This window comes from Leptonotus elevatus, chromosome 2, assembly GCF_054856555.1.
Source record: "Leptonotus elevatus isolate MCC_2025b chromosome 2, RoL_Lele_1.0, whole genome shotgun sequence".
NCBI lineage: Eukaryota > Metazoa > Chordata > Actinopteri > Syngnathiformes > Syngnathidae > Leptonotus > Leptonotus elevatus.
The window spans coordinates 21,798,418-21,826,283 of NC_141240.1; the positions used below are offsets into that span (position 1 = coordinate 21,798,418).

Here is a 27,866-nt window from a genome sequence, read left to right on the forward strand (position 1 = left end):
CCCTCCCACGTTTCCTCCTCCCACCCTCCTCCCTCCCCCCGGACGGGGTTGCTTCATTTGCGGCCATTTTGTTCGTTCACTTTGTTGATTGGGCTTTAGTGAGCTGTACTGGAGCCAATCAGAGGGAAACCGGACAGCGGCGACTCCACGGTAAGGGAGAGCCGATTGAAGGCATTGGGTAGCTGTCAGCACGGATTGGTTTGTCGCGGACCAACCAAATGACTAACCCGGCAAAGTGCACAAAAATCGAATGACGGTGGCACGTCTCGGGGCCTATTCCCAAATTCGCGGGACGTGATCGTTTCGTTCCTCGCTCGGGCGAGCTAACAGCTTAGCTTGCTAGCTCAAACAAAGGGACGGTGGGTAATGGCTACATTTGCCCCCCGTGAACGACTACGAACCAAATATTGCAGACTAGTGGAAGTGACTCACAGCCCCCCTCGGGATGTAATTCCTTCCAATAACTCCTCAACGAGGCCCCGACATTATGCTATTACCCAACCCCGGTTTTAAATTAGCTAAGGCGCCATGTAGCCTCGCTATCAAAACAAAATGCGGTGCTATTTCTACCATAACCTCGAAATTGCCATGCGTGTATTATTTATTGTTGTGGTAAACTTCTCAGAAATGTTTCCTGCATTAACATCTTAATGCGAGACTACCCTCTTAGTTGTGTAATTATTTTTCTTCGGAGTTACTGCCTTTAAACCTTGCTAAAAATAAACCACGGCTTTCCTTTTCAAATCTATTAAAAATATCACATTGTTGACAAAGTACTGCAAATGTTTCCTGTTCTTGAGTGTTGAACGGTAGTTGGCTTTAAAAAAAAAAAACGAATGTTTGTGTAATTTTCATCATTTTAAAATTATTTTCATTTTTCTGCTAATCGTTTTGTTGTGATAACGTTATTTTTTTATATTTTATGTTTTTGTGCTAAATTAATTGACCGAGATAAAAAACAACAACTCGTTTTCTAAAGGACAAAGGCAGTTTTTTTCCCCCGTGGCGGCATTATTTTACCGTGAACAAAAGCTTGGTCAATCGCCACAAGTCAACTATGCACTGGGCGTGCTTCCTACCTGCCATCACTCTCTTCTGTCTCTTTTCACAGATTTTTCGTTTTGTTTTGCCACCGAAAATAAGATGTAATCTGCATTATCAGCCTAACCCTCTGAGCATTTTGGCTGTTGTCAAGAAATTGTAGTTTAAAAATAAATAAATAAAATTAACAGAGCGGGATTCAAACCTGTCACCCAACATTTTCAGGGTGACTGCTCTAGCCATTTTGCCACAAGCTGGTACACATTCACTGGCGCATAATTTGTATTTGTAGTTCTCATGCAATTCACGACAATTCTAGGTGGCAAGTTGCTGGTCACGGCTAAATAACTACTGCAAAGGACAAATGTGAAACAGCATTCTACAATAAACAATTTGTTTTCCTCTCAAATAAGGATGAATTAAAAACAAATATTTTTTTTAAGTTCTCTCATGTAAAGTAAAATTTCAAATAGGTTTTGCGTCTCAGTCGATAATATGTATTGTGTATATATATATATTTTTTAATTATGTATTTTATAAATGTTTGTGTATAGTCTTATTTATTTGCCAAATGGTCTTTTATGTGTAGACTCTTGCATCATCCAAAGAACTTGCTGCGTGTGTTTGAGCATTGCAACTAAAATGCACATTGTAAACCAGAAAGATTGGCGCCAAACAAGTCAATAAGCTACAATATTGGTAAATAAAGGTTTTTTTGCTAGCCTTTTCACCAACTTTTACTTACAACAATACTTTTGTATTGAGATTTTAATACAGGGCTTGCTTACATTTTGATTAGTTTTTCCTGAATTAAGGCCTTTATTGTGTCCCTTCTAAAAGAAAAAAACAGAATCTGATGTACAATAATCTAAAAATGCCACATTGTTGACAATAAAATCCTTAAAATTTGATTACAAGTTCTTGAATGTAAACTCATTGTACGACAGTTTGCATTACTACGATTAAAATTGCAGTATTTTCATACCGCCCTCCCAAATTTGGTCTTTTTTCTTTTTTAAATATTGATTTCTATCCTAAGATTGATCCTTGTTATACATGTTTGTGTTTTTATCTAATAACTTCATGAGAGACAAGCTTTGGCGACCCCTGACAAAACAAGCAGAAAGTTACAACAATTTCAGTGTTATTTTTTTCTTTTTGAGGGCGGCTCCTAAAATTTCTATGTAAGTTTTATCGTACTTCAGTATTTGTGTATTTAATGTTTTTTTAAATTGTTGTTCCTTAAAGTGTAACATTTTTATTTTATTCCCCCCCCCCCCAAATTGCTCAATTGATTAAGCCTTTCCAGATTAATCAAAACAAACATGTCTTGTCTATTGTGTGCTCATGAATTGCCTCTAAATTGTGTATTTTACATCAGAATGATAAGATATTGACAAAAAGTTGTCTTAATAGTTTGCAGAGCTGTACACGAAAACGTGACATTTAAAACAAATACTGTGATATATAATAAGCTTGTATCACCCACTCTTTATGGTCACAATAATGTGTACAAAAATTCAAATATGAACTAACATGAAAGCATCTGTTAATCCTGTGAATACGTGTGTAAAATCTCGTATTATCTAGCTGACAGTGTGCGTTTCTGTTTAAGAACGGCGTGTCGGATAAGCGGCTATGGAGCAGTACACGGCTGCCACCACGGCGACTGGAGAGCAGATTGTAGTGCAGGCTGCCAATGGACAGATCCAACAGCAGGTGAGTTGATCATCAATCACTCTCGTTGCTATGGAAGCTTGCAACACCACCACAATCCGAGTTTAACGGTCAAAGGTAAAAATAAATATTTAAATGGGTTTATTTCAGCTCAGACAGCTTTACGACAGATGAGCGTGGTTGTAAGTCGTTTGCGCTGAGGTATAAGCACAAGTTGAATGATTTCCTTAACAAAGAAAACGTTCTCTAAGCAACCCATTTACTTCAACAAATGCTCCATTTTCCAACGTGAAACTTCACACAAGTTTAAACGGAACTGGTCATGTCGAATAGCAGTTCTACTTGGATATTTTCTATTCAACGTTATCTTTTCATAATAAATGTTATAAAAAGCAAAACACATGCCGAATGAATCCTTTGAAATGACGTGTCGATGTCGAGTCCCACTCTAGGTTGACCTTTTTGGGCCGTTCCATCTCCAAGGTAGCACAAGTGTGTTGGTTTTTGTGAGGTTGCATTGTGGTGCCTTGCCTGCAGGCCCAGGGCACAGTGACGGCTGTGCAGCTGCAAACGGAGACGCCCGTGGTGACGGCCTCGGGCCAGCAGGTGCAGACACTCCAGGTAGTGGTGTCTAGGCCGCGCCGCAACGGTGGCGTAAGCCTCGTATATGACTCCATCTTTGCTCTTCGGGATCTTATGATCATGGCATCAAAGATAAATAAAGGAAAAGAGTGATTTTTGTTGTTGTTTGTATTTTCAGTGTGTTCCAATGTGTATTGAATTAATTCAAGTTACTGTATTTGGATGAGTAGAGTGGGAAAACAAACGACAACAATTTTTTGTAAAATATTAAGTCCTGACCAATAATAGATTTTTTAATAGGCTCCAATATTTGGCAGAATAAAATAAAACCCATTCATCGTCCAATTAATAAATAAATAAACAAATAGAACATATTTTTTGGTCCCTTTATGTTTTTGTCCCTTTACAGTTAACACAATAAAGATATGAATTACAGGCAGAATATTTGACTGTTTTACAATCCTAAAGTCTTACTTTAGTACTTGTTTAACAGAGAAAAAGCAGCTCATAAAAAAAGAAGAAGCTACTATCGCCCAAACAATGCCATGTAGCAAATTTTGGAGTCATATGTGTTTGCATGCAACAGGTCTGTCGAGGCAGATTGGTTGTATTTTCATGAAGCATCTGACCCGCAGCATGCGTCTTCCAGCTGTCTGACATCACTGCATGCTGCTCACTCAGCACAGCGTCTCATGTGGCTCCCGCCTGTGCCGTCATTTTGTGCCGTGACTTGTTTGCTGGCGTTGAAAACAGCTAAGGGTTTTTGGTGCAACGCGTTCAGAAGTGACTTGCATGAATTTGTTGTCATGCATTTGCTAGTGCAGATATAAGCTTTCATTCCAGTTATTCACTTTTGACATGATCTAATGTGGAAATTGTGTTGTAACTAGGGATGAAACTCTTTATTGATAAAACGTGTTAACATTTTAAACCACAGTGAACCTCCAGACAGGGACAGAATCTTGCCGTGAAAATTGAAAAGTCCCCGACTAATTGATTCCCTCGCTAGACGGGGTTTGTAATTGCCTATAGATGTCACAAAATGGCGGCAAAGAGATAGATAAAAAGTTGGATTATTCAAATACAGCCTGGTTGATTTGTTTGTTTTGCTTAGTTTTTTTTTTTACTGTACAAAAAACATTGAATTAGGCTTAAACTTCAGATACACTGCTGCTTGAGTGAAGTAAAAGAAAAAAGCAAATATTGAAACCCTCACATGTGGTCAAAATAAGAACAGTTGCAAGCAGTCGCTGTATAGCCAACCCTGTGCTCCTGATGTCACTCATTATGCCCCGCCCATTGAAGGGACATCCAACACATGAATACCACAGTGTACATTTGAAAATATTTTCAGTATTGTTTTTACAACACAGTAAATTCTGTAGAGTAAATTTGACTCTATTTAGATAGTGACCAAATAGACTCAGTTTTAGAGTTGGCTAAGATTTACACTAGGAAGAGAGTAAAATAAAGAATTGAAAGAAAAATAAATTAATAATAAAAGTCACTTAAGGGTTGAGGAACTAACTCACGACCTTCAGCTTTGGAGACTGCCACACTACCACCTGAGCTATGCTCCTCCTACTGTTTAATTGTCTCTAAGAGACTAAATATGTCGTTTTTGGTCTCTTGAAGTTAGGAAGATTCCAGCTGATATGAGTGATATACTAACACACAGCAGTAGCTGCGTGGCTCAGGGAGAAGATCGGCTGTCTCCCAAGCTGAAGGTCGTGAGTTCATTCCTCCACCCTTGAGTGACTTTTATTTACTTTCCCCCAATTTTTTATTTTACCCTCGTCCAAGTGTAAACATTACTCTAATACTGAGTCTATTTGGTCCCACTATAAATAGAGTCAGATTTACTCTACAGAATTTACTGTGTAGTTAGACACCTGTGTAATATTTGACTTGTCCCACTCTCATTACCAAATCCCGGAGTCGTTTCTTTTTCCACTGTAGTGATAATATCGATAACCGTTATCATTTTTCTCACTCGTCGTTATAGGAGACGTTCTTATCGTTTCATCTCTAGTTGCCACTGGCTTGTGCACTCTCATTGGTTTATGTATCATGTGTCAAGCCATTGTTGCTCATAAGTGTTTGCCAAGCAGTCACCCTTTGCTATTGGTGGCCGTTAAGCACCAAGACCTGCCATGAATAACAACCATTTTACACGGGTTGTTTCTGGTCATTTAAACTGGGGAATTAATTCCCTTGGAAAGTTTCTAAGAAAATTCTTGACATTTTGCAACCCTAGTTGACGAGGGGTGACTGTACTCTAAAAGAAAACGAGGCTTAAAAGTCCAAAGACTCTATCCTTCATGTGAAATCCGTAAAGCTTGCCGTACTGCTGTGATAGTGGTGCTCCTCGCATGCAGGTGCAAGGGCAGCCTCTGATGGTCCAGGTGAGCGGCGGGCAGCTCATCACGTCATCCGGACAGCCCATCATGGTGCAGGCCATGTCGGGGGGGCAGGGTCAGACCATCATGCAGGTTCCCGTGTCCGGAGCTCAGGGACTGCAACAGGTTAGAGGCATGAGACTCTTATGGGGTGTGTGTTTGCATTCTGCGTACTGATGCAGTGTGTGTGTGATGTAGATCCAGTTGGTGCAGCCCGGTCAGATCCAGCTGCAAGGTGGTCAGACTCTGCAGCTTCAGGGTCAGCAGGGCCAGGCTCAGCAGATCATCATCCAACAACCCCAGGCTGCCATCACAGCAGGACAGAACCAGGTGTTAAATACAGAAATGTTATTTCTAATATATATTATGCATTTTTCCCACAACCCTATGACATTCTTAGAAAATCCGCACACTTGGGACACTTTGAGGTGGGGGCATTCGGTCTCATGCAAACGCAACATCTTTCACCCTGCCCCCATACAGCTGGGCCAATGCAAAGTATGGCTTTTATTACCATGATGACCGACGAGTGTTGTTACAAAGAGAAGACTACTTGGTGTTGCCAATTATGTTTAGCGGCTTTTCCGAGCCCTCTAGAGACAAATTTTCCAAAAAGCTACCGGCCACAAAAGTTGTTATGCTGTTATTAGAGAATTGTGGAGATTTTGAGATTCCCTTATATGCAGCCACCATTGGCTTATGTAACCATATCCTTACATAAACTGGGGCGTCCATAAAAATTTGATTTGTATTTTCACTGGTGGAGGCATCACTTCATTATCAAGCCACCTAATTATTTAATGTTGCATATCCATGCATCTAAAGGCACATGCAGTGTATTTAACTTAGCGAAACATTCGAGGATGTGTTGCTTATCTGAAGCTAATGTGAATCTGTGCTAACAACACTGCAGCTCTGCTTACCTTTTGGAGAAACATGGTGTGGTTACGGTATTACATTATATCAACTCGCTGATGTCCCAATTTATAAAAAAGACACACATTTAGGACAGTAGTCAGCCAGAAGAATATTGACTTGTTTGTGTAATTTGACACTTGTTGGGTCGGAAGGCACACCGGACACGCAACTTTTAGTATACAACACACGTAAAGGTCACATTTACGTCACATGTCTCCATTAAAATGTAATCTAGTCATAGTTTTTTTTCTGTTATTGGTCTGCAGTCAATTTTAGGTCAATGGTACACCTCAAATGGTGAACAACCACACACGAGAGTCAGAGTTTAGATTCAAACCCAAACTTTAGATCTATGAATCTATCAGGCAGACTTGCTAACCACCTATCCACTGTGAAACTTGACTGAGAGTGTCCCCCTTCCCCCACCTACAGGGTCAGCAGATCAGTGTGCAGGGCCAACAAGTGGCTCAGACAGCTGATGGACAGACTATTGTCTACCAGCCAGTCAATGCAGATGGAACCGTCTTACAGCAAGGTAAACTAAGCCACACACCACATAACATAGACTGGCCACTCACAGTGCAACACACTCTGCTTTTTTTGGTCTCTTTTAACCTTCCAGTATGAGTAAATTGAGAAACAAAAAGGGTGGACACATGGGGAAGCGCAGCAAAATGTCAATTCTTTATTTGCCTTCTGCTTTTGAGTTGTTCTCTAAAAGGAGGATTTGTGTTTGTCAGGAATGATCACAATTCCCGCCGCCAGCTTGGCGGGAGCCCAAATCGTCCAGGCAGGAGGTGTCAACACCAATGCCACCAACAGCCAAGGCACTGTGACCGTCACCCTGCCCGTCTCTGGCAACATGGTCAATGCAGGTGGAATGGTCATGGTAAGACCCAATGTCGAGGTACCCAGCATCTGAATGCATTTGTTTCTGTTCTCACTTAATCATACAAACGGCTTGGGGGTGCAGGTTCTGGTCACTGTATGTTTAGCTTTCCCAGTTTAAAAAACAAACAAAACAATTACCACTTTAGGGCCAAATTTAGTACTATAACATTTTCTTATTTGAAGGAGACATGTACTTTATGTTAATATATATTATGTTCTGCATCAGATGGTGCCGGGAGGCAGCACAGTGCCCACAATGCAGCGGATTCCTCTGCCGGGCGCCGAGATGCTGGAGGAGGAGCCCCTCTATGTGAACGCCAAGCAGTACCACCGCATCCTGAAGCGACGACAGGCCCGAGCCAAGCTGGAGGCCGAGGGCAAGATCCCCAAAGAAAGGAGGGTAAGGATCATTTGTCCTCAGGCTTGTTCAACAACGTCAATCAATAAACCCAATGCAAGCGCTTGTTTTTACTCTCAGAAATACTTGCACGAGTCTCGCCACCGTCACGCCATGCAGCGTAAACGAGGCGATGGAGGACGTTTCTTCTCACCCAAGGAAAAGGAAGAAATGGCTTTGGCTTTGGCACAGGTAACAAGCACATTGGTCCTTCCAGCCTTTTGATTTTATACTGTCGAAGCTGGGGTCAATTCTGCTTGACTGCGGCAGAGACGCACTTGATTAGTTGTAGAGCTTTTCACCACGACGTCACGTACCTCTGGGTGTCAATATACGGAGCGTTCTCTGATTTCACCACAAGCAAACATGTATGTTATCTGACCAAGGCAGGGCGATTCAATGATGACTTTCGTCTTCTCTACTGCTGTAGTTTGAATGTTTAGTTACCATGAGTGGCTGATTTCATTTTATTTTTTATTTTACAACATCATCGTCAAAGCATTTGGATATCCTTGTTTCTATTTTGGTTCCAATGTGCTATAAATAGCCAATGTTTCTCTTCACAGCAACAGCAGGAAGCGGTACAAGCGGCAGCCGACGAGACGGTGGCGCAGATGATCCGAGTGTCGTAGCGTGACTTGGTTTGACTCTTTATCCCGTCTGCCAGCTACTCTTCTATTCTACTGTCTACTGTATAGTCTGGGCTTCCAGCTAGTTGGCCAGCTGCAATAGCAGCAGCCTCCTATTGTGGAACTTCTCATTCTTTCTTCTTTTTTTTTTTTGTCTGAAGTTGAAGAAATTCTTTCTTTGGCCAACTTGCGGCTATTATTTTCTCCCGGACCCACCCTTTTGCCTATATTGAAGAAATGTTTCGTTTGGCCAAACAGCACCTACTATTTATTTCCCCCCGAACTAAAGTCATGGTTATACCTCGCCTGCTCTGTTCAATGCTGATAATGAGTTGTGACAGGATACATTTAACTGGTACAGCCTTTTTTGACTTTGAAGTTGTTAATGTATATGTTGTGATTTTCATTTATTTTGACATTTAACCCCCCGCCCCCGAGGGAAAATGCGGGGGGGTGGGGCGGGGTGAACTTAAATGTTGTTGCTCTTTCCCCAGTGTACTTAACTAGTTTGCCAGCTTTTTTGGACACATTTTATACAATGTTGTTGATGTTAGGATTTTTGTTTATAGAGAATGTTCTATCATTGTGTTTGAATTGTATATTTTTACTCATCAAATGAAACAATGCATTTTTTTTTTTTACATGAACTGTTTATAAAAATTAATTGGTTGAGGGCCTATTTAATTAAACTGCAATAGGTCACTCTTGTGTGCTTGTGCTGTTGTTTTCATATATATATATATATATATATATATATATATATATATATATATATATATATTTATTTATATATATATATATGCTGATTTAACGCTGTTGTCAAAATACATGCCTATTTTGTGGACAGTACAGTACATGTATTATGTTTCTGTTGTGATTATTCGACTTGCAGTTGGGCAGCTTTCAATCGGGACACTGATAATGTACAATCGTCCCAGGCAGTAACTCATATGTATAAAGCAACTCACTAAGTCAAACAATAGTTTTCATTTTGTTAAATTAAGGTTCCACCGCAGAGCAGATAAAGGCAATGCAGTGTCAGTCATGCTCACGTGAGGGTCTAAGGGCGCAGGTGGCCCGGCTGTTTAATTAATCGGCCAATCATGGCGAAGAGGGCGGAACTATTACTGGCCTCCATTAAGGGGGAGCCTGAGCCAAAACACCCCATTGTGTAACCGTGGAAACACAATTTACGACTGTCGCACTAACTAACTCAATAATACAAAGCAACTCACAAAGTCCAAGAATGGCTTTATTGTCGTTGGTTTGACTGCCCCGGCCCCGCTTTCCTCCGCAGAGCCAATGGAGGCGACCGCCCCCACCCCCACCCCCACCCCTTGCCGAGAGCTCAGGTGACCTGTTCGCTCCCGCTCATCGCTCCCTCCCCTCCCTGCAGAGATGCAGCCTGCTTGCGAACCGATGAGATCCCAACCGCCGCCGACAGAACCGTGCAAGTGTCTTCAAACAAAGTCTCCAAGACACAAAATAGCTTAACAGTTCCGTACAAAGTTAAATAGCTGTTATTTTGTGGTAGACGTGCTTTTGGTGGGCCCAGCCCCACACGACCGCTCTCCTCCCTCCGGTAACCTCGTCCCCTCAACCCCTGCTTCCCGTAACGCGACCCTACTCGGCGAATGCGATGAGCGACTCGGCGGCATCCGACGGAATGGTGGAGGTCAAACAAGGCACCAAGTACGTCAAGGAGACCGAGAACGTGGCGGAGAAATACTCGGCCATGACCGTGAGCAAGAACAGCAGCGACGTGAACATGAACGTCGGGGAAATGCCCTCCGCCGCCTTCACCGCCGTCCCCACGCTCAAGTCCGTCAAGAAGGTAAGGACGCGGTGACCCGCCATCAGTCAGCCAGCCAGAAAGGAGGGGGCGCCGCCGCATTAAGAGTCGTGTGGGGGTGCAGACCGTATCCTGGCCCGGATGGTACTGCCGCAGTAGCGGTTATAACATCATAAGTGGGGCTATAGACAACGCGTTGGACGAGTGCTTGACGTTGTCCTTTTGCTCGCTTGGGGTTTTCTCCTCCCACAGTTCAAAAACATTTGAGCATGTTAGGTTCACAAAAGAACAAACTGTCCAGAGGTGTGAATGTGAGTGGGAAGGCTTGTTTGTCCTGTTAATGTGGTGACCAATTCGTTATTTATCTGTGTATGCCTAGGGTTGAGTACATTTGAAAAATAATCTATCGATTCCCCCTCTATATCGAGTGTTTGCGATTCAATATGTGATTATAAGGTCATATACCGTGTGTTTTTAACAACCAATAAATTAATCTATTGAATAAACAAAATTAGATGTATTACATTTTTTGGGGCGTTGTTATTGGTTAGGCAAATTAACCGTGAATGAATATGAAAGACTGTTTAGCTACCTCAATTCAAGTCGCTAACTTACTAAATCACTTTGATTTGCAGACTTTAAAGCATTCACTTTGACAACTTCACAAAATTCTAACAAGTGTGTCGTAAAATAGCGCTGGGTGTAAAAATCGTTTAATCAACATCGAATCGAGTTTCCCCTTTCAGAGCCCGATATCGGTTCATAAATCTATTATTTTAATATGTTTTCCCCAAAAATTCATGAGAAGATAAGTTCTAAAGGCCTAAATGTTTTTTTGTAGGGGTGGGAATCTTTGAATGTCTCACGATTCGATTCAGAATCGATTTTCGGTTAAGAACGATTTTTGATTCAAAATGATTTGATTGGCAATGATTTTTGCTTCAATTTATAGATGTGCAACGAATCGTAATGATCTACTCCAGTCTGACTTGCTAATGCTATTTAGCGCACTACTCGCGGTACTTTTATCACTCAAAAGAACGGCTTCACGCTGCAAAAAAACAACTTTTATTGGAATAACTTGATCGTGAATTTTTCCTTCTACTCTCTAATGTGGCTCCAACTTAACAGTGTATCAGCCCGCGTGGAACCACACTGCCTCTAAGTGGCCAAACCGGGTACAACATGAACAATGCGCTTCATCGGGCTGGGCGATATGATGGAAAAAGTACATTATAAGAATTTCATATCAATAGATATATTATTTATTTTGGTATTTAAAATAAGAAAAATAATGAAATTGATTTAAGATCAAATGAAATAAAAGATGCTGCGCCAAAGCAGTATTGTTGATGCAGTTACATTAGCTTTCATTCAATGTTCATACCATGTAAGTGTAGCATATAGTGCATGCATTACAGTTGACCAACCATTTTAGGACTACTTGATCTTTTTCGCGGGCTCATTATTGCCATAGTCCATTAATGTTTTACTTGCCTGACTGTGACTTGAGTGCGATGCTGATGGTCAGAGCGAGCACGTCAATAGACAGGGAACTCCTTTGCTTCTACACCACGTATCCGTCCAGAGGTTTTTAATCGGGTAATATAATCTTATTGCAAGAGTTGAACTGAGGCAGCTGTTCATTTATTTGAACAAAGTTAAGCCACACTTTCCTTCAGCGTACATATGCCACTCGCACGTGCGTAGTTCTTCTTCGTTGGTTCCACCGATTCTTCTTCGTAGGGCTGTCACAAATTAATTGTTTTTGTGATTGATTATTCCATCCATTACTCTGGGAATCAATCGGCCAACTGGTGAGTTTTTAAAACTGAACTGTATGTACTGGTTAGATAACTGTAGCTCCTCAGTCCTGACATCACTTACTCGGCCACACCCCTTAAAGGCACACCAACATCAAAGTATGAGTGCTTGGCATTTCAATTAATTTCAACAGGAAAAAAAAGATTTGTTATGTGAGTAAAGTGAAATCCAAGCTTGGTCACAAACTAATTAAACGTTGCAAATCGAGGTCTATACAAATGAAAAATATTGAAATATAAATATATTTAAAAAAAGAAAAGAATGAGCCAAGCAGATTTTTTTCTCTCCAAAATATTAATAGGTCAGTTTGACCTGCAGTATTAGCGGTCGTGTTTTCAAATGATGATGCATGAACAAATATACAACGAGTCTCAATCCCAGCAGGGTATGTTGTGTAACGGCGCCATGGGAAGGAGACATAAGGTCATTGTGCACACGCACACGCACACGCACACGCACGCGCACACGCACACGCACACACACACACACACACACCCCCACACACACACACACACACACACACACACAGGTTTGTTTTACTGTCTTTGTGGGGCCATCTCATTGACATAATGCATTTCCTAGCCCCTTCCCCTACCGCTATTCCTTACCCTAACCTCAACCATAACCCAATATAAACCTAAACTCTAAAACCAAGTCTTGACCCTCAAAAAGAGGTCTAAATTTGTGGGGCCCAGCAAAATGGCCCCACGTGGACGGGTGGGCCCCACAACTCTGTGAAATCCCGGAATGTTGGCCCCACTATGTAACAACCCCCCAAGTGAACTGGCCACCACCCAAGTAGATTTCAAGAAAATGTAATAAAAATATGTTTTAAAAAAAAAACATGTCACGACCAGATATACCGCATGTAATATTAGTTCGCCGTCACTCACTTGTGGATGATGAAGTTCGAAGAGACGCAAGTAGTAGGACTGAGAACAACCCCCCCCCCCCCAGTCCACCCACCCGAATCCATCCACCCAAGTAGATTTCACTACATGACAATCACTCACACAAAAGTTGGTCAATTTGATCAAAATGTTGGTTAAGAAAAAAAAAAAGCCCCAGTTTAGTTGCTTTTGACTTGACAGGACTGAGTCTGTATCGGGCAACTTTTTGTGGATAAAGGTCTTGAAATGTACAAAAGATAGTCGATTATGTCTCCTTGAAGCATATTTTTGACTGGCGCATTCACTGCCGTTCTCCGGGGTGCGGGTGCGAGTCAGTTGGACTTGAGCCTCTGGCGTGTATTCATAACAAAATGCTTTGTTGTCATAAGCTCTGTGCAGCATTCCTACCATCCAATATGTTTTCATATTGGAACACAGTCCACATGATGTTCTTATTGCCTGGCAGGTGAGCAGAATGTTATCCCAGTTCTTCTCAAAACAGCGGTCCTTGGACACTCAGGGGGTCTGCAAGTCGTAGCATAGGGGATCCCAAAAATCATTGGCAGTAAATTATCATTTTGTTAAAAAAAAGTGCATATCTACAAAGAAGGACCGCTACATGGATCAAACAAACAAACAACCCCAAAAGTCCTCCCTACTTTCGCTTCTGTTTCAATGACAAGCTCTGATATGCTTGTGCCGCATCATCAGTGGCAGTTGACGGCATGAGCGACACATGCGGCCACACAGCCTGGCATTGCATTGCCAAAAGTCATCCAAATATGACTTTATCTTGGAAGATTGTGACTTTATCTGTCTCTGCGGTCACATGCAGTAGTGTAGTTGCGTACAGACCGTGTTTTGTGTGTAATCCGCTGTGTCTCAACAGACTCAAGGCATTTATTTTAAGGCGTAGACAAACGGCCAGCGCGTTGATTTAGGACCGTCTGTTGGATGACGCCCGGGTCAGTAAGTCGCTAACGCGGGCCGACAGAGGGACCTCACCGAGCCAGCTTAATTCTGCCACTTGGAGGAAAACTTTTTTTTTTAGCTTGAAGATGTAACTGGATGGCCTGTTTGTGTAATGAAGACAAGGGCCAGGCCAATGAATTGTCGTTATTTCATTACACTTGTGTTGTGCCAATTTGTGTGAAAGCGGTTTCTGATCCCTGCCATGCATCAGAGCGGGCATTTATATCGCCCATTTGCAACCAAAATAGCAATTACTACTTTCCACTTATTAGCCATTCGTTGACTTGATCTGATTTGACTCAATGATACATAAGATACTCTTTTTCATTTTTAAAATGCAAATATTGTAAACCAGTCTATCTTTAGCTTTAGCACTTACTGTCCCTTGGATGGTAGAGAAAAGGAAGAAAAGGACAAAAAAAAACGGACTAAGGAAATAAGGTAAGAAGAGAGGTAGTGAATAAAAAGGAAGTGGAGAATGAATGAATAAAAGGATGGAAAAGACAAATGAATGAAGAAATAAGAAGGGAAGAAAGAACAGATGAGGGGAAGGAAAAAGAAAAAATGAGAAGAAAAGGAACATTTTGAATGGAAGGAAAAAGAAAAAATGAGAAGAAAAGGAACATTTTGAATCAAATATGTGGGAATGCTCCACAATAAGAAAGCTTGGAAGAAAAGGGCCGACAGAAGGAAGGAAGGAAGGAAGGAACTAAAAAAAGAGAGAAAGAAGCAGACAGAAGGAAAGAAAGTGCAGCCAAGGTTAGAACAAAAAAAAGGAAGGAAACACGGGACACAAAATTCTCTCTCTCTCTCTCTCTCTCTCTCTCTCTCTCTCTCTCTCTCTCTCTCTCTCTCTCTCTCTCTCTCTCTCTCTCTCTCTCTCTCTCTCTCTCTCTCTCTCTCTCTCTCTCTCTCTCTCTCTCTCCCTCCCTCTCTTACTGCCTATTTCTGTCTCTCTCTATTTATCTCTGTCACTATCTCTACCTCTCTTGCACTTTCCCTCTCTCTCCCCGGGCCATTACAAATGAGGATAACAGGTGAAGGGCGCCTCCCACCTGGGTTTTCTGGGAGGCTTTCCCGGGGGTAGTATCATTGGGTCCGCCAGGTGCTAAAATGTCACACGGAGGACGCAGAGGCAGAGAACAGGCAGTGATGGCACACACAGAGAGGGTGAGTGGTCGCCAACAAGCCAAAGTCTCATCATCAGGCTCGTTTCATCCTCAAGACGCAGACTTGATTTGTTCTTAAAGAGACAGCAAATGTAAATGATCTCAATTGAGTGAGTGTGCGGTGAACATTAGCATATTTGAACTTTAAAAAAAACTGTCGTTATCTATTCTGAATTTTTTTATATATTTTAAAGAAAACACTGCCAGTCCTCCTGATATGCTTTGCAATTCCACGAGAAGATGTAGCTTGGACAGATAATATTAATTTTGTCAATTCCACATCACTGGATTGAAAACAAACAACAAAATGACCTTGTGGAGAATTATCTTTTAATGTGCCTGAACTTTGTTAGACTTGATGCCATGCTCCTCCAACGAGATGGCAAAAAAAAAAGGTAAAAAAATAAAATAAAAATAGCCTGAATTTAGCTTCGCCCATCTAACTGCTTCCAGTTTGGGTTGATTCACTAGTGAGGGTTTGTTTAAATACGAGCCTATTGACCCAAAATGGTTGCTTCAAACCAAAATAGTAGACTTCCTCTTCAGTTTCAGGCATAGGTCCTTGAGACTTTTTGGTGCATTCCGTTACGATAGACACGTCCAACAAAAATTTCAAGTCAACCGGTGAAACTGGTGTTTAGGGGCTGATTTCATCCCCCTCAAAAAATTTTAAAGGGGGTACCCACTTGTCTGCTTCAAACAAAATCCAGCAGACTTTGTGTTTAATTTTGGTTATGGGCCCTTGAGACTTTTTGGTGCGTCCTGTTATAATAGACACGTCCACTCAAATTCGTGTTGATTGATGGAACTAGTGTCTGGGGCTGATTTTATTGCAAAAACTTCCCAGGGGATATCGCTGATGGCATTACCAAATTGTCTGCTTCAAATAAAATGGCAGAATTTCTGTTTAATTTCGCTCATAGGTCCTTAAGACTTTATTTCTTTTTAGATAGATGTGCACCAAATTTCATGTTGATCGGTGAAACTGGTGCTGAGGGCTGATTTAAAAAAAATCCTGGTAGAACAGGCCTGTCCGTCCAATTTTGTGTCTGTCTGTGAAACCAGTTTGGAGGGCTGATATTTCTTTTAACTTTGCAGGGGCCACTACTGATGGAATTTGGGTGCATGTGCCTTGTTATGATAAACACATTCACCCAATTTTGTGTTGATTGGTGATTGGTTGTCAGGGGCTGATTTTTATTTATTTATTTCCAGTGGGCATTTCTGATCAAATTTGGAATTGTAGCTCATTTGAGCTAGTTTCCTTGAAGGAATTTGTCAAAGTACAAAAAGCCCTTGTCATTGGTGTGTCCTCAGATTTATGTTCTGGGCCGCGTGTTGTGTCAACTAGGCTGACCTGTGTGTTGGTTTTGAGTGCAAACACATTGTATGGACATCAAAAATAAAGAGGAAATTTGACAGCATTCCACAGTGAATGAAGACATTCGAAAGAAGCAACTGCTGAAGTCCTGTGGATATGTTCGCGAGAGAACAGGCTTATGCTCGCAAATGTTTAGGAATTAAAAGGTTTAAGAGACAATCTGGAGTTTTGTATTCCTTTGCTGTATTATTGGTTTTGGTTGCCTTTCAAGACAACATTTCCCACTGGAAGCACTTGTCTTTGTAAGATGTTCTCAATGGCCGTAAGAACAAAAACAAGACATATTACTGACACTCAAAGACTATGAACAAAACTACTTGGATACCATTAGAGTCTATTCTGAAAAAGGGTATGCAAAAATCCTCAAAATGACAACTAAAACAAAATTTTTTCTCCTATAGATCCAGTTTGCCAATGCAGAGGACAAACAGGAGTTCAGCAAATACCCTACCAAGGCTGGCCGCCGCTCTCTTTCTCGTTCCATCTCGCAGTCGTCTACAGACAGCTACAGCTCTGGTACCACGCTTTAGCTTAGCATCTTAGCATCGCTCCTCTTCATGATCAGTAGTGGTTTAAGTATGGTGCATGTGCCCACTAAGCATTTGCATTTTCAAGAGTCTTGTAATACACAAAAAAATATGAATTAATTATTTCATTATTAGAATAAACTATTTTATATTCAATTGTTGTTATGATGCCTAATTCACAAATGCGCTGGCACCCTAATTTGAACCCTATTCTTTGCACTTGCTAAACTTAACATGTTTTGAGTGGGTGGTCCTGTCTTGTGCGAGTGCGTCTGGATTTTGTAACCATGACAACCAGCATTTTCACGGGTGGAGGGTAGTGCTTCATATGCTTGCCAATTAGTCATAAGTGGAGAAACGGTGTGGCACTGTTGCATAAATTAGCAGAAGGGCTCACTCAGACATATACTATACTATCAGAACTATAGGTAACTAAAGACTTGAATGCCAATTTAGTCTATTTTTGGAATATAAGGCGGTAACATAACAAAATGTGAAAAAAGTCAAGTACTGACAATACTTTACACAAGTCAGTTATTTATGTGTGTTAAAGGTTAAATCATACGTACTGTAAACTATACGTCAAAATGGCCTCTTGTATGTATTTATTCACGCTTCCTTCCTTTATTCATATGATCTTTCCTTCCTTCCTTCCTTCATCCTTCTTTTGCCAGCTGCGTCGTACACTGACAGCTCTGATGATGAAACGTCCCCAAGAGACAAAGCTCAGGTCAACACACAGGGTAGCAGCGACTTCTGCGTGAAGAACATCAAACAGGCCGAATTTGGCCGTCGTGAGATTGAAATTGCTGAACAAGGTACTTTTTGGAATTATCGCTCTTTTTACAAGACTGGTATGATTGCAAATAACAAATATAATTGAAAATAATATTATTGCCTTGTCATTGAGTGGCGACCAGCTTCCCGTCGAAATAAATTCCATGTAAAAAATATATATAATAAATAAATAGGTAAAGTGTGTGCACCAAATAAAAATGAGTAATGTTAGTACAATTCCTGGACATTTGGGTCAGCAAATGGAGCACATACTTATAGAAAAGATATGTGAGGTCATTTCCTAGCAAAGGTGCACTTCATTTGGTTACCTTGATGTCCAAGTTGTTTATGCGAATGATATTAAACCGAGGAATTTTCATTTTGTGTCAAGTTGTTCCAAAGTTTGAAAATTCCCAGAATTTTGCAACACTACTCACATCACGACTGTCATCCAATCCATGTGTTCGCTTCTTTCAGACATGTCGGCCCTCATTTCCCTGAGGAAGCGAGCTCAGGGTGAGAAGCCTCTGGCGGGGGCCAAGGTGGTGGGCTGTACCCACATCACCGCTCAAACGGCGGTAGGTCAAACCCCCCCGCTCAATGAATTTCTTTGCATCCTTACCAGCGTGTTTGTCATTTTGTTTGTCCCGATTGCCTCTCAGGTGCTGATTGAGACCCTGGTGGCTCTGGGGGCTCAATGTCGCTGGACCGCCTGCAACATCTACTCCACCCAGAATGAGGTGGCTGCCGCTCTGGCCGAGACAGGTGAGACTCCTGAGGTTCGAGCAGAAGGTAGCCTGTACAACCATTTTGGCTGTTTTATTTTAACATGTAGAAATTTCACATGGTAGTTTTTTTAATTGGTTTTATTTTAATCTGTACATTTTATTTTGGTAGGTGTATTTTTAACCTGTGTAATTTTGTTTTTTTAAATCTAGTTTTGTTTTAATGTGTACAACTTAACATGATCTTTTTATTTTTTTTATTATTATTATTTTATATATAGACAGCTATTTCCCTATATAATTTTATTTTAACATGCACAATTTTTTAACCAGAACAGATTTGTCTTTTTGTGGTAGTTTTATTTTAACCTGTAATTATTGCTTGTAGTATTTTTATGTTAACCTGTAAATCTTCGTTGTTGCTGTTGTTGTTTTTTAGCCTGATTAACTTTTATTAGCTTTAGGTTGACCTACACAACTGCTTTTTTTTCTTTCTTTTTTCGGTAGTTATGTCAGAGCACTTATACCAAAACTATTGTCAAACAACGGACTGGTCACTAGCCATTTAAGAAACAGCTAGGCAAAAAAAAAGACTGTCAGAGCACATATTAAAAAACATTCATATTCACACTTATGGACAATTTAAAATTCTCCATAAAATTAACGAGCAGGAGAAAATACACACGAAAGCACAGGGACAACATGCAAACTCCACTCAAGAAGGAGAGATTTGAACCCTGAACCTATAAGGCAAACCATACTGCCCATACATCCTATTGATGACAAATTAAAAAAAAATGCTTGGGGCTTCAGGCCAGCATTTTGGTAGACTTCCAAACGGTCCAACAGCTTGTGGCCGTACATCTTGATCCTTTTGGCATGTCGCCTCCGGCAGGAGTGCCCGTGTTTGCCTGGAAAGGCGAGTCAGAAGATGACTTCTGGTGGTGCATCGACCGCTGTGTCAACACGGAGGGCTGGCAGGCCAATATGGTACGGTATGGTATGGTATGATTTTGGTACAGCGAGGACACCTTCAAATCTCATCCGTTTTCCACAGATCTTGGACGACGGTGGAGACTTGACACACTGGGTTTACAAGAAGTACCCTGGCGTGTTCAAGAAAGTGCGGGGTATCGTCGAGGAGAGCGTCACCGGAGTTCATCGGTGAGACTTAGGAGATTCGGAGTATCATTAGCAAGTTGCAAAGGAGATACAGAGACTGGAAGAGTCACAGAAAGGCATAGATGTGAACATCCTCGGAAATGTTTACGGCTCAAACAAATGTTGCCGTTCAGCTTCGTCTTAGAGACTAGCAACTTTTCACTGTGTGGCCATATTGCAGACTGTACCAGCTGTCTAAAGCCGGCAAGCTGTGCGTCCCGGCGATGAACGTGAACGACTCGGTCACCAAGCAGAAGTTTGACAATCTCTACTGCTGCCGTGAATCCATTCTGGATGGGTGAGTGTGAATGCATCATCCGTTTATCCAACAAACACAAATTTATTAATTTGCTTCTTTTCTTTTCTTTTTTTTTTTTGCTGGCCAGCTTGAAGAGAACCACGGATATCATGTTTGGTGGCAAACAAGTGGTGGTGTGCGGTTATGGAGAGGTGAGTTATCTTTTATCTTTCATAGATTATTTCTGTTTATTCTTATGATTGCGGCTTTCAGCTGATTTAAAAAAAACAAAACAAAAATGAAATTCAGTACAAGCTACCCCACGTGTGACCAAGCCCAAATTGCAAAAATCTGTGAGTAATTGACGCCCTGTTAAAAAAGTTTGTAATTACAGTAGCTAAAGGGACCACAAGAGTGTGTCAAAGCACTGCATATGTCTAAATGAAAGTCGTCACCTCACTACAACATGCATCCTTGACACCCAGATTCCATCAGATGGCGCCAAAACAAACCTGTCATCGACTTTCACATCTTGGCAAATGTATTGTGATGCCCCTTTATGTGGTCTACGTAGGTGGGAAAAGGCTGCTGCACGGCTCTGAAAGCACTGGGAGCCATCGTGTGCATCACTGAGATCGACCCGATCTGCGCCCTGCAAGCGTGGTAAGTGTTTGCTGCTTTTTTCATGTCTACTGTGTATGGCTGGCGATCTGGCCTTCTTGCAAATGACAATGACATTTCACTTTTATTTTATTGCTTTATTTATTTCTGGTAGTAAAAAAAATAGCTTGGAAACTTTCTCTTTTTTGTACAGATAATCTGAAAATAAATGCCTTTGGCAATGTTCAGTGCAATTGCCTTCTTCCTTGTCATAGGTTTTGGAAAGTTTCTAATTTGCCAACCGCTTGCTAGCTGTTCTCTGCTTGAACTTGTTAGTGTTAGCCGCTAATATATTCTGGAATTGTTGGGATTGTTTCAAATTGTTGACAAATGTTTGTGTAATCACACTCAATCAGCATGGATGGCTTCCGAGTGGTCAAACTGAGCGAGGTCATCCGGCAGATGGACGTGGTCATCACTTGCACTGGTAAGATGGTGGGGGGGAACAAACATAAGCTTGAAGTCAAGTCAAAATTAAATTTTACATGTAAACATTTGGTGGGGTAGTTTTAGTTCAGTCTGTAAAACTTGTGTTAGTTTGATTTAAAGAGGATCATTTTTTAGTAGAAGCTTTTTCAGTGGAGATAAGGGATCGGGGTGTTAGTTTATGTCAAACAATGGATGCATGTGTACACATAGACAAACAATGGTCTATCCGACAGCCAGGCATGATTTGCCCAGTCCTGAAATAAACAGTCATAAAGATGGGACAGAGGTTTGAGCACTTCCTGTGTGTTTTGGTCCTGAAGGCAACAAGAATGTTGTTACCAGAGAGCAGCTTGACCGCATGAAAAACGGCTGCGTGGTGTGCAACATGGGCCACTCCAACACTGAGATTGACGTGGTAACCATCGCTCGTCTGTCCCGCGTCCTCTTGTTGAAGACCCCCTCGCTGACTCTCTTACTATCTCTGATCCTCCTCACGCAGGCCAGTCTACGCAGCCACGAGCTGACCTGGGAGAGGGTCCGCTCGCAGGTGGACCACATCATCTGGCCCGATGGCAAGAGAGTTGTGCTTCTGGCCGAGGTGACGGATCCTTTGGCCAGATGGCTTTTCAAGCGTTGTACTTGTATTTCTACTTACCGTGTTTGCATCCATCTTTGTTTGTTTGTGTTCTCTCTCAGGGTCGCCTGTTGAATCTGAGCTGCTCTACAGTGCCCACCTTTGTGTTGTCCATCACCGCGACCACTCAGGTCAGCCCTTGTGCACTCGCTGTATACATTGAATAATCACGTCGCAGCCCCAGACATAACATGGAATTCAATTTATGGCCACAATATTGACCTTTTGCACGTGACGTCACAGCCCTCATGGGAACGCCCCCTCCGGTATCTGGACGGCAAAAGAGCCACTTGCCTGTATTGTAACCATTGAATCTCGTACAGCGTAAAGTCCTTTATCTAATCAATGATCTTATAAAACTGTCATATCTTGCTTTGCGGTCGGTTGTACAGACAGACAAAGGAGTAAACCAAATGTTGCTTTTTATCGCATACCTACTAATGAAGACAAAAAAGACGTCGATTGATAACAGCAATCAACAAACAGGACTGGCAGCCCACAAAGTATTCACAGATTTGCAGCAATCATTTTTTGCGAGGTTAGGAGATAAATGTTGTAATTAGTAGATAAGTGTTCATCCATTTTACTAGTAAACGTACACTCTAACATAGATTGTAACAGAGGTGTTGAATTACGTGTTTCAAATCACATTAACGAGCCAGATAGTTAGCGTCCACTCCAACTGCACGAACACACAGCTTAGTTTTAAAATGCACCTTCTTCAAAACTATTAAGTGCATTTAACTGTTTAATAATGGGGGATTTTTGGTCTTTGTGCTTGGAGTTTTTCACTCTGGAGCCAAAGTCATAGTCATGAAATTAGCGCATAGCTTGCCACTACGATAGTCATTTGTTCCATGCTAGTAAACATAGTAACATAACATCATCACAGCGTTTCAATATACAACGGACTGTGTCAAAATAAATCAGTTAGCATGATAAACAAGTTTTACCTTTTGCATTACGAGGTATATTGTCCCCCGGTGTGAGCGTAGCATCTCGTCCCAGAGACTCAGCAAGCCACAAGCTTTTAAATCAGCCCCGTGGTAAGGAGGAGAGACGGCATTGATTACATAATGATACAGGTCGTGCGCTGTGAATTCCGGCAAAGTCGGCGATTTGATTAACTTGGTAAAAACAGCAGGCGACAAAAGGTCCGTATGTTTTCAAACTAGCGATCTCCAACTAAAGTAAATATCGCGCTTTAGTCTCGACTAAATGTGCAGCTTTGGCTTGATGGGCAATAATAACTTTTAATTTGTAAAAATAACAGTCGCTAAGTCACGTCCGTCATAGGGCAGTCACATGGTCACGTGAAGTCGGTGCAAATGGTCAATACTGTAGATATGAAGTGAGCACAAAATTGTAATTGGTGTCCATGAAAAACTCAATTCTGGTCAAATGTGCACAGAAAATACACATTAATGCTACAGTCTCGGAACTCGTACAAATCGGACTTCAACCAAAAAATCTGAGTAAAAAATGCCTCTGAGTTTGAACTCATTCTCTGAGTTTGAACACGCAAGCTAAGCTGAACGTACCTTGAACGGGTAGCCGAGTGATGCCGAATGCTCACGCTGCTCATTTCCTGTCAGAGTGTTAATACTCCCAAAGGTGCTCCATACATTTGCGAGTGCATTTTGAATTTTCCACCACAATGTTCTTCGTCATGGACCCAAAGAAAAACTACGAACCACAGTGGATTTAGGAAGATTATCGCGCAGTTGTAACTACCGTGACTACTTCCGTAAATACTGGCACGAGGACCCCCATTAGCTGCTGACCGTCTAACAATATGCCCAATGTAAAAAACACCAACTCAGCACTGAACTAAAGCAAGCATTAACATAGCATTTTCATCCACTGATGTTATCACACCACAACAAAAAGGTAAGATATTTTTTATTGTTTAAATACTGTACAGGGTGCAAATGTTAAAAACATAACGGATTAATTGCATTTACATTATTTCCTATGGGAATTTTTTTTTCAGAGGTTGAACAATTCGGACTTTGAACACTTCACAGGAACGAATTATGTTCAAACTCTGAGGTACCGCTGTATTTATATAATTCTTGGACAGTTGGATAAACAGATTAGGCACACCTTGTCTAGAAACAATAACGTCACTTTTTCGCAAAGGTGCGCTCCATTTTAATAGGAATGATATTAAACCCATACATTTGTATTTTGTGTGCACATTATAAATGCTTGTAGTTGGTAGCCACAAATTAGCATATTATATTGTGGCTACAATTTGGTGTTTTTTGGCCACAAATAAGTGAGTGTTTTGTGTGCATATTACAGCGATTGGCACTGTGTACTACCGCAACAGGCAAAATCTGTGTTACTACCACTCAGACAAAAAGGTTTGTACAGTAATTACCTATAAATGCCACAAGATGGAAGCAAAGCACATTCTTGCAATGGCTTGACTGGGTTCCTTCCCTTAGTTTAAAATAGAAGCTCACAACCAGATGACGCCAAAGCAAACATTTTTTATATGAGACATGACTGGCCTACACACCAAAATTGTTTTCCAGCAAACAATGGAGGGGATATGCCGGGGTTCACTGTCTAGCTCTATTATTGTGGCCAGTAATTCCCCCCTCCCCTCCCCTCCCCTCATGTCATGTCTGGGGCTCCATATACAACACAATAAATATCAAGTTGTTCATATTTGTGACTGGCAACTCTCTCTGTCTGCCTCTCTCTTGTATGATTGCTTGCCTGCAGGCTCTGGCCTTAATTGAGTTGTTCAATGCTCCAGAGGGACGTTACAAGCAGGATGTGTATCTCCTGCCCAAGAAAATGGGTAAAGATGTGCTTCTCCACCTCACTAAGCAAAACAGACACACATACTGTACTTAAGGTACTCGCGCTATATAGAAAAATGTCCTAGCACAGCACCAAACAAAATTGTTACAAAAATGTGAACCTCCATAGGTGAAAATCAAGAAGCAAGCACTGTAAACAAAGAATTACTGTACCAATCGCATGAAATTGGATTTGGTGATCGGGCATGTCCCCCACTAAAATGATGTAACTAACTCTTTCCCTGCAGACGAGTATGTGGCCAGTTTGCATCTTTCCAACTTTGACGCTCACCTGACGGAGCTCTCGGACGAGCAGGCCAAGTATATGGGCCTCAACAAGAACGGCCCCTTCAAGCCCAATTATTACAGGTACCATTATGTATTGTGCTCTACAGCATGCCGCGCTGGTTTGATCTTAAGTGTGTACAATCTTGCTGTATTTTGTCTTCAGGTATTAAAAGGGAAGGCCTGCTGATGTTTGGCTGAAATGAACACAGATATCTATATTTTATTTGATAAATTGCTACCAAATGAAGGATTTATTTTACCTATGTATCCAAAATAGTATGTCAGGCATAGCTTTAAAAATTAATCGTATAATCAGCTAGCATGTTTATTGTCTTGTCAAATATGTGAACAAAAGCTCATTTGCATGCACTGTTAGCCGCTATGGCTTTTTAGTTTAGTTTTTTGTTTTTTTTAACGCACAGTGCCAAAAATGAAGGCTGTAAGAATGAAAGCCTAGCTGTGACATGAAATATTTAAGTACGATCTACATTCCACTCATAAGCAAACCAAAATGTAAATTATATTCTACCAATGTCTACTTTTTGTGTGGTTAGGAGCCAGTTGAATTATTATATTTATATTTTATTTGAATACACGTTCTCAAATGGTACCATCCAGTCAGCCTATTTAATGCAACAAATGACAGTGATGCTATGGGACAACCGTTCGATATCAGAAGTCCGCAATTAATCCGAAACATCGCTATGTATGTATTAAAATAAGGTTCCCAATATTTAATCCTCTCCTTTCAAAATAAAAACTGATCAAGTTATTTACTGTTCGCTAGTAAAAAATAAATAAATAAGACCATGAATTCCACATAAATTGCACTGCTTGAAATAAGATCAACGTAAATCCTCACCTAAGTTCAAATAAAACGACCCTAAATACCCCAAAAAGTTGTCCTATTTAATGCAGTGGTGCCTTGAGATACGAGTGACCTGACTTACAAATTTTTCAACACACGAGTCGACGTTTGGACGATTTTCTTGCTTTGACTTGAGATGCAAGCGCTGTATTGTGGCAGCAAACTCAACTGAACTCACTTCACAGTAAGCAACAGTTTGGCAGATAGTTTGTCCACCAAATGCCACTCTAAATTGAGATTTGCTTTCAAACTAAACAAAACAAAGATGATGACATGTTCTGTCTTAAAAATTCAACATTTTTGCTCTAGGAACGACTCTTATCTTAACGCTTATACATATGAGAACGCCATACATGGGCTAACAAATAGTGTCATTAGTTGCCGTGTTCTAACAATTAAAGTAGTAGATATTTGAAAAACAAATGGTAGAACAACATCTAGCCAGACAAAAATCACAATACTCGCAGGCATATATTCTTTTCTGCAAAATGCAACTAATATAATTGTAGCTTATTGAATCACTAAGAGTAGCGGTGTCGTAACTAAGTGATTATCACGGAATTGAAAAAGAGCAAAAACTAATTTGGGGTTGGGCTGCCAGTTATACTGTACCCTAATTTGTTTATTTATTTCCTGGATAAAAAATAAAATAACATCTATATTAATCAGGGCAACCTTTGGGTGAGGAGAATAAAAAGAGTGGAAATCGTAAATAGTTGTACATATAAGATCGTAGTAGCCATTTCTAAAGGGACAAATTGGTGAATCAAACCTCCATAATCGAGTTTAAAGTGTATAAAAATTAAAGTTCGGTAAAGTGTTGATCTATCCAATTGAGACCATCTTGATTCAAGCAGTCCGTGTCCGTTCCGTGAGAGCAAAAGTCAAGCTGAAGCGATCATAGAAATGGGCCATAACAGATTGTACAGGTAAGTCACCAAAAGAACCACTCAACTGTAGGCTAGCCTCAATTACAAATGATGCTAATATGCTAGCCTTTAGGCTACATCTGCATGTCAACTATTGCTATCTACTGAATTAATTAGCTTAGTCCCTCGAGCATATGTACTATGTCTGAATTTCTGCCATGTCTATTTTTGAATCAACTGTTGAAAAAATACACTTGTCCTTTGTAATGTAACCTTGCATAGCATTTTTGCTGTATTAACATGATTGCCTTCTTTTGTTGTCAATATGCATTCAATCAGCAATAAAATATATTTGTTGGAAGAGGAGAGTATATCTTCAAATAAAGCTAATTAAAGGAGCTATGTTGGTTGAATGTTCATTTCAAACATTGCAGTACAAAAATAATAATAATAATAAACTAGAAAAAAGTATTTTCTCTTTCTTAAACCCTGTGTACAGCTGGTCTGAAAAACAGCAGGAAGAAGTCAAACTTATTTTTTGCTACATCCTTGTATATGGGTCATTTCAGAATTGGAGGATATTCCCTCCCAATGAAATTTCAAATAATCCATGCACAAATACAGAGACAAGCAATTGCTTTAGCAGTAGTAAAAGTGAGTCCTCGTGATTCAAAATGTCAAATAATTCTTGACCACCCCATAAATTTGCTTTTTTCTCATATCCCAATTTACACACCAAATTTAACAGAAAAATGTTTTAATTTTATCATCTTTTTTTAGTATGATTTTGATAAAATGTCGTCTCTGTTAAAACATTTTTAACAGACATTTTAAATAGTAACACTTATTCTCAGTCTTAAATTGTCTCTCAACACTCGTAAGGCTGTTACTAAAACCTTTTAAGCCAGAGAGAAAGAGAAAAAAGGGAGCGTCATGACTCTGCATAAAGATGTTGAAAGGATATGAGAGACCTAAGGTAAGTCTTCACTTTTAGTTTTCATATCTTAAGATTTGTATTTATTTATTTATATATAGCTATGTTTCTTCTAAACCAATTAGCTTGGCATAGTCTGTAACTCTGTAGACCAGAGGTGAGCGAAACACAGCCAAGTATATGATGTAAGAAATAAAATGTCTCGTAGTTGTTGGTTGAGCTGGACAATTCAAATTATGACGGCTTTTTATGTTTATGTTTGTTTTAATTATGACATCACATATTTTAAATACATGGCCCATAAAAAAAATTACAGTGCCTATAATTCTGGAATGACGCATTAGTTAATATAGTTGGCATTGGTTGGAACCTTGTATC

General features: G+C 40.6%; 2 protein-coding genes and 1 long non-coding RNA gene across 10 annotated transcripts; 2 read left to right on the top strand and 1 right to left on the bottom strand.

Moving 5' to 3' along the window:
- On the top strand, positions 1-9,236 carry nfyal (nuclear transcription factor Y, alpha, like). Of its 7 annotated transcripts, XM_086067074.1 has the most exons (11): positions 173-359; positions 1,631-1,740; positions 2,657-2,760; positions 3,256-3,342; positions 5,679-5,825; positions 5,898-6,029; positions 7,050-7,152; positions 7,358-7,524; positions 7,735-7,908; positions 7,987-8,097; positions 8,472-9,236. In XM_086067074.1, the coding sequence occupies exons 3-11, from the start codon at positions 2,680-2,682 to the stop codon at positions 8,535-8,537; spliced, it is 1,068 nt and encodes a 355-aa protein (XP_085923200.1). In that variant the 5' UTR covers positions 173-359; positions 1,631-1,740; positions 2,657-2,679; the 3' UTR covers positions 8,538-9,236. The 7 variants fall into 7 exon arrangements, with proteins under 7 accessions (XP_085923198.1, XP_085923202.1, XP_085923201.1 ...); XM_086067072.1 differs by lacking the exons at positions 173-359; positions 1,631-1,740 and adding an exon at positions 1-150; XM_086067076.1 differs by lacking the exons at positions 173-359; positions 1,631-1,740 and adding an exon at positions 1-150 and having other exon boundaries at positions 7,358-7,506.
- LOC147178880 (uncharacterized) lies at positions 2,989-12,180 on the bottom strand. The gene is made up of 3 exons (XR_015093973.1): positions 11,824-12,180; positions 5,649-6,003; positions 2,989-3,411 (listed from the first exon to the last, which is right to left on the bottom strand). It is a non-coding gene; the product is annotated as an uncharacterized LOC147178880 (long non-coding RNA).
- ahcyl1 (adenosylhomocysteinase-like 1) lies at positions 9,897-26,953 on the top strand. 2 transcript variants are annotated; one of them, XM_086067070.1, is made up of 17 exons: positions 9,897-10,368; positions 16,964-17,078; positions 17,764-17,907; positions 18,344-18,444; positions 18,529-18,631; positions 19,487-19,581; positions 19,649-19,755; positions 19,934-20,050; positions 20,139-20,202; positions 20,565-20,653; positions 21,007-21,077; positions 21,400-21,494; positions 21,579-21,677; positions 21,776-21,844; positions 24,450-24,528; positions 24,778-24,898; positions 24,981-26,953. In XM_086067070.1, the coding sequence occupies exons 1-17, from the start codon at positions 10,174-10,176 to the stop codon at positions 24,985-24,987; spliced, it is 1,671 nt and encodes a 556-aa protein (XP_085923196.1). In that variant the 5' UTR covers positions 9,897-10,173; the 3' UTR covers positions 24,988-26,953. The 2 variants fall into 2 exon arrangements, with proteins under 2 accessions (XP_085923196.1, XP_085923197.1); XM_086067071.1 differs by lacking the exon at positions 9,897-10,368 and adding an exon at positions 14,999-15,182.
- Positions 26,954-27,866: the final 913 nt, after the last annotated feature.